Here is a 7,527-nt window from a genome sequence, read left to right as displayed (position 1 = left end):
GTAACTACTTTTTTTTATGTTTTTGTAAAGTTTTATTATTCAATTTTAAAAAGTGTGATTAATTTACTAAAATAATACACACAAATATGACGATTTATTGTGTTTATAGAATAATTTTGAAAAAAATTCATTAAGAAGTATGCATAATACTATAATTTATTATATATTCTTTTTAACTTTTTTGTAATTGTTAAATAATATTTGTGTAACTTAGTTATTGTCCCAACATTTTTCTTAAAAAATAAAGTAAAAATTCGAAAAAATATTTTATAAGAAAAGAAAATTGAAAAGAAAGGAACTGACAGAAACGACAATTTTGTTTGAAAGGAGTTAAGTCTAAGGAGTAGCGAATATTTAGGGGGAATTGGTAATGAAAATGGCAAAAAGTACGACAAGGGCATTCTAGTAATTCAACGTGAGGACAATACCATTATGTATGGATTTTTTTTATAGCTCCGTGGTTTCAACGCTACAGCATCAACATTTCAGCACAGTTCACAGTACTATTTGAGTTATTATTAGAAGTACTCAAATTTTCTCAGGAAAAAAAAACACATCACTCCCAACTTCCAGAGAAAGAGAAAACAAGAAGATGTCGTGGCAAACCTACGTCGATGACCACCTTCTCTGCGAAATTGAAGGCAACCACCTCTCCTCCGCCGCAATCCTCGGCCAAGACGGCAGTGTTTGGGCTCAGAGCTCTAATTTCCCTCAGGTTATCTTTAATACTTCTCAATTTCTCTCTCCAAAACTCTCCTTCTTCTTTCTTAGTCCTTTGTTTTCCAGATTCATCTCGTTCTTTTTTTTTCCGTTAATTTTCCTCCGATTTATCAGATTTGATTTGCATGTGACATATCCTATGGTTTTGGTGTTAATTTGATACATTCGTGCTTTAACCATAGCTGTTTAGTTTTATCAACTGGAGCTAATTGATTAATTTTTCAGATTCTTAATGTTTTACTTGTTAAGTGCAATTTATGCTGTAAATTAATGCTTGGAGAGAGTCATTAGGAATGACTTGGAGTTTGGACTGTGTGATTATCTGATATGAGATGCATTGCATTCCTTTTTATTAGTATGTAACAACATAAGATCAATCATACACTCGTTATTGTTATATATAAAATCGTGTATTCACATCACTTGTGGAACATGTGGCTGGGGATTTCAAGTGTGTTTGGTTCATAGAACAAGTCAAGTGATCCTTGCAGATCTGAAATAGTTTTAGTTGATCTGTTCTTGATTGGTTTTTTGTGTTGTGCAGTTCAAGCCTGAGGAAATTACTGCTATCATGAACGACTTTGCTGAGCCCGGATCGCTCGCCCCGACCGGGTTGTACCTCGGTGGCACCAAATATATGGTTATCCAAGGTGAACCCGGAGCTGTCATTCGAGGGAAGAAGGTACTGACTGTTTCTAATTATAGCTTGAATTTTGATTACACAAGTTCATCAAAGAAAATACAACAATCTATGATAATGTGAATCTGCTAATCTGATTGAGTAAATTTATGATGTAATCATGGATTCAAATTGTGGTATGTGACTGCATTAGGCCATAGCTCACAATGAATCAGCATCAGCCTAAAACTCATTGCTGCACCATGTCCATACGGTTGTTACCTTGATGCTGGTTTTGGCCATTGGTTGTTAAAATCTCAGCTTGTCCTTGTCATGCAGGGTCCTGGTGGTGTTACCATTAAGAAGACGAATCAGGCGTTGATCATCGGAATCTACGATGAGCCGATGACTCCAGGGCAGTGCAACATGATTGTTGAAAGGCTGGGTGATTATCTCATTGATACGGGTCTTTAAGCCCTCTTTGTTATTTCTTGTTATCTGCTTGCTTATTTCACTGGCTCCTATACAAGGCTTCGCATCGATTTGCCAAGAGAATGCTCGATTGTAGTGTAATAATATTAATTAATGGGTATTCAAAAGTCATGGGATCTGCGTCTAGGGAAGAAGTTATGGTGCTTGAGAAGTGAATGATAACTATAATCTCTGTTGTTGTGCTTTTTAGCGGGTATCTGTATACATTTTACAAGTGGTTTTAATGCTATGGGCATAGATTGTCATAACTTTCTAAAACCTTATATCTCCCGTGCTTTTTCTTCCTCTCAATTTTATCTATGCCCAAGGAATATAATGTTATTATCATCACTGATTCACAGCTCTGTTAGCATCATAGTATATTGCCTTTTACTCTTGGAAGAAATGTTACACCTAATAGTTCTCATCAATTTTGAGATTTCTAAACTGTGTTCTTGGGGTGTCAAATTGTGAGTGGAGAAAATGGAAAGGGATAGAAAATAGGGACACAGAATCTCAATCCATTGGCTATGGAGTTTTGAACTTTTGATTAAAGTCTTATGTCTGCATTGTGTCTCCATTTAAAATTTGACACATGCCTAAATTTCGTCCCCCTTTTCGCCAAGAATTTGGCACTCAGAAACAAATAGGATAGAAACAGATATACGGGAAGAGGCGTAGAACCGTACAGGAAATGGGGATAAAGACCCCAACCAATTGGATATATATAGACCTTGGGATTAAATTTTCTTGATTCTCATTTTTTGTCCTTTATATTTACATTTCTACTTAAATTTGACTTTTAAAAAAATGCCAAATTATACATTTCACTGGTTTTGAAATGTGTCAAATTTTAGGTGGAGCTAGATTGAAAAATGGACGTATATGAAATTTTAAGTGTTTTTTATTTTTAATATTGTTTTTAAAATTGTGAAGAAAAAAAAAAGAGATTTTATTATTTTTATTAATTTTTTTATAAAATTCTGAAAAACAGAAAACACTCAAAACATTAGAAAATAAAAACACTAATTCAACATAACCTTAGAACCCAAAAGAAAGGGTCTTTTATTAGGCAAAGTATTTGATGGAACTTTCAAAAGAGAGTTTCATCTCATGGAGCTGCCTAAATTATTTATAACATGGCCCCAACTCACTATGGTGTATTTGCTTATAAGTAACGAGGTGATTTATATTTGTAAAATAATCCCAAGCTCACAACATCTAAATACATATTCATTAATGATCTGGTTCTGTATTAGTAGCATTAGTAAGTATAATTACTTTTATAAAATATTCAATATTCACTGTCAATATGACATAGCACGGACAAATGTCAAAACTTCCACAAACTATAGAATATTAAGTATTAATTTCCACCAAAAACATAAGTAAATGTTATGAGTTATGCAAAATATATGAACTGTTTTAGCATAAAGAAATTACGAGTGAGAAGTGAGACACTCACTTTTTGAAACAAAAGAAAACAGAGAGTGAAGAGAGTGTTCGGCGTCGAGGGAGAAGAAGAAATGGGAGAAAAAGAAAAATGTTATTTTGATCTGATTAAATCGATAAACTTGTTCTATTTCTTATGAAATTTAGTATGTTATTTTTGGTGTAACGATGAATATTAGGATATAACTTGCTAGTTGTATTGTCCTTTTTTTTTAGATACCCACTTAGTGGACAATTTATGTTGATTCCATCAGTTTTGATGATGTATTTTGTTGATTGTTAAGATGTCCTAGAAAGACTGTTTATGTATCCATTATTTTGATAGTAAAAAATTTTACTGGACTATGTTCCGTAGGTTTTTTGCCCCTCTTTTGGGAGTTTTCCCATATTAAAATTTTGGTGTCTGATTATTTAATTTCTGTCATTATATTTGCTGCTTGGAGTATCTTTGGTATTGCCTATTTAATCGCACAGGTTGTGAAAAAATTATTTTTGGTGCTTCCGCTGTTAGACAGGTTCTTGTTTGAACTTTTGTTGAGTTTTCCTAACAAAGTGGTATCAGAGCTTCGGTTGTTTATTTCTGTGTTGATTAAATGGAGGAAAATACTCATGAGCCAAATATGGTCAAATTAAATTCCCAAAATTATTCAATTTGGAAGACCCTCATGGAAGATATGTTGTATAGTAAGGACTAGTATGATCCTGTGGAGGGGGAAAAATCCAAGGTACTAAATCCGATACTGAATGGAAGAAGCTGAATCGGAAGGCAGTTACTTTAATTAGGCAATGGTTTGATCTTAGTGTGTATTCACATGTTAACACCGAAACGAATGTCGAAAAGATGTGGAATAAATTGAAGGAGTTATATGAGAGGAAGAATGTGCAAAACAAAGCATTCTTGATTAGGAAGCTTGTCAATATGAAGTATATTGAAGCTAAATCAATGCCGGAGCACTCCAGTATTTTTCGGGAGACGGTGAACCAGCTGACAAATAATGAAATCACTTTGAATGATGAGTTGCAAGCCTTGTTGTTATTGAGCTCTTTGCCTGATAGTTGGGAAGTTGTGGTTGTGATACTGACTAACTCAGTTCCACATAGAAAGTTGATGTTAGCAATGGTTAAAGAGAGCACGTTGAATGAAGAAGTCAGAAGAAAAGAGCGAGGTTTGACTAATACCTCCTCCCAGTCAGAAGCACTTGTTTCAGAGTCATGGGAGAGAAGTCAAAGTAGAAAACTCACAGTTCCGACAAGTCAGAGAATCGACGCAAGTCAAGAGGAAAGTACAAGCCAAGAAAGGAGTTCATTTGTCACTGATGAGTTTGGAAAACTCTAAATTAATTTTTGTGATGACTAAACATTATTACACATTTAATTACAATATTATTAATTTGATTTTCATCTAACATATGTTAATTAATAATTTTGTGATGCAGGTTTTATAGTTGGGCCGAAATAAAAAGAAAGATCCCAAGCCCAATAAATTAAAATTCAGCCCTATGTAATTCTTGTTTTGTGATTGTTGGCTGAAAAGGTTTTATCAATTGGGCCAGAATAAATTTTGTTACTATAAGCCCAAAGAAAACTTTCCTATTTGTTCAAAGCTTGATCCAAAATTCATCAGGAAAGCAAATGTTACTAATTGGGCCAGATTAATTTCCAATGTTACAAAGCCCAATATTATTTTGGTGAATGTTTCCAAGCTTGGTCCGAAACCAAGTTTAAAGAAAAGCAAGTGTTACTACTTGCCTCCAACGGACTCCATTTCTCTCTTTGGATGGATTTCAAATTTAATTTAATGCATTGGAAACATAAGAAAGAGAGAGAAGATTGATTTGATGGCTATTATGACCATGCACGCCTCTCAGCAAAGGGGAGTAGGAAACATGAGTGCACTTTTATTCTTTCTCTTTGCTACATTAATTATTTAATCAAAACTATTGAATATCTTCTTCTCTCTCATCTCTTTCTTGCTTCTTCTTCGGTCCTTGTCCAGGAAACAATGGAAGCAATGTTCATCAACCAAGAAAAAGAAGAAGTTGCATGCATCAAGACCATCAAGCTAATGATGGCAAGAAAACATACTAAAATAAAAAATACTATGTTGTGTTTCATGATTCTTTGGGAATCTCCTTGTAAGTTGGGTTAGCACTTTACAGTTTGTAATCAGATTGATTATAGTGAAATTCCATCATGTTTGTGATGGAGACTGGATGTAGGCTGCACTGCACTTAGCAGCCGAACCAGGATATATCTGGGTGTAATCTTCTACTCTTCTCTCCTACATTTCTGTTTCTACTGCACAGGAGTAAAAACCAAATTTATTTCGTGCCAAGTGACGAGACAAAAAGAAAAGTCTCGTGGCTAGGGACGAGACAAAAGAAAAAGTCTCGTGTAAAGTGATAAGCAAAAACAGAAAAGTCTCCTCTAAGTCCAGCAAGGGTTATTAAGCAAAAAGGGGGCTAAGATTCAACCCCCCTTCTCTTAGCCACTGGAACCATCAATTGGTATCAGAGCTTGGTCTCAAAGAGATCAAGCTTTGCAGCTTGGAGTAAAGATCCTCATGGCAAAAAACAGTGGCTAAAATGTGGTGTCCTACAATTTGATCGAAGGACAATCAAGCAATAGACTTCCTCTTTTCAATGGGAAAAATTATACCTATTGGAAGGAGAGGATGAAGATATTTGTGCAAGCAGTGGATTACAGACTATGAAAAATCATCTTGGAAGGACCTCAATATCCAACTGTTACAAGTGCTGAAGGAGTAGTCTCTCTCAAACCAGAAGCAAGATGGAGCCATCATTGTTGGCTTAGATGCTCTGGGAATTACACATTCTGAATCTGTGCTAGTGAGAAGAGTGTTGAGATGTCTTACAAAAGAGTGGGAAACAAAAGCTTTAATTATTTCTGAGAGCAGTAGCTTAGATTCCATGACAGTTGATGATTTGAGAGGAAATCTTCTTGCTTTTGAAAATACCTATTTAAAAAAGAAAGGAATTGTTTTTTCTTCTATGACTAACCCTCTGGATGAAGAATCCAGTGATAACTCCTCTGAACATGAATTTGTGTTGTTTACAAAAAAATTCAGAAAAATGATAAAGCTTAAAGGCAAAGGCAGCAGCTCAAGGAGAGTGAAGAAAGACCTTAGCAAAGTAACTTGTTACAACTGCAAGGAAATGGGACATTTCAAATCTGATTGTCCCAAGTTAAAGAAGGAGGAGAAGCCGAAAAAAGGAAAAAAGAAAGGACTGATGGCCTCATGGGAAGACTTGGAGAATGACTCCGATGATGATGATGAAGAAACCGAGACCAAGTCACAAACATGTCTCATGGCAGACCACATAGATCAGGTAGTCTTTCATAACCCTAATACTGAAGATCTTCATCTTATGATAGACCACCTTTCTGAAAAAATAAGATGTTTTCTGCTGGAAAATCAAGAACTTGAACAACAAATTACCATTCTTAAGGCCGAAAATAGTTTTCTAAAAGAAAAAGTAAGAGAGGCCGAAACTGCTTGTGATCTTGTTGAAGAAAATAAGCAGTTAAGAGCTCAAGTTAGAAGCTGTGAAAGTAACCATTCTGTTCTTGCATATGTAGATTGTTTTAAGCAAAATGAAAAGTTGCTTAAAGAGGTTAAAAGACTTAAGGAAGACTTAGCCAAGTTCACCCAAAGTTCCGAAAATCTGAATCACATCTTGGCTAGTCAAAAACCTCTTTATGATAAGGCTGGGTTGGGATTCTATAAATCTGAAAAATCACATTTTGAAAATATTGCCTCATCTTCTAATGATACAAGATTTCAAGATCCCACCTACTTTAACAAAACAGCAACTCCAAGGTTTTAAGAAGTTTGTTTGTGAGAAAACTGGGGATGTTCTTCTTGAAGCTAAAAGATGCAACAATGTGTATGGATTAACTCTTGAAGATTTAAAGGAACAAAATGTAACATGCTTTACATCTTTTGAATCTGAAAAATGGCTTTGGCATGGAAAATTGGGACATGCTAGCATGTATCAAATTTCTAAGCTAGTCAAAAGAAATTTGGTTAGAGGAATTCCAAACATCAAGTTTGATGAGGATCTTACTTGTGACGCATGTCAATTGGGCAAACAAGTAAAATTCTCTTTTAAATCAAAAGATGGAATCTCAACCAAAAGGCCATTGGAAATGTTACATATTGATCTTTTTGGTCCTACTAGAACTCAAAGTTTAGGAGGTAAACACTATGGTCTTGTGGTGGTAGATGATTACTCTAGATTTGG

General features: G+C 34.8%; 1 protein-coding gene across 1 annotated transcript; it reads left to right on the top strand.

Annotated features, from left to right (window-relative positions):
- LOC107644450 (profilin-1) lies at positions 593 to 2,165 on the top strand (the record flags this gene model as incomplete). Its single annotated transcript, XM_016348311.1, is given in 3 exon segments — positions 593 to 715; positions 1,265 to 1,402; positions 1,679 to 2,165. Coding segments are annotated over 3 exon segments (396 nt in total). The 3' UTR covers positions 1,814 to 2,165.

Source organism: Arachis ipaensis, chromosome B05 (assembly GCF_000816755.2).
Source record: "Arachis ipaensis cultivar K30076 chromosome B05, Araip1.1, whole genome shotgun sequence".
Lineage (NCBI taxonomy): Eukaryota > Viridiplantae > Streptophyta > Magnoliopsida > Fabales > Fabaceae > Arachis > Arachis ipaensis.
The sequence above is the reverse complement of the archived record's forward strand: the minus strand, read 5'-3'. Positions and strand labels throughout refer to the sequence as shown.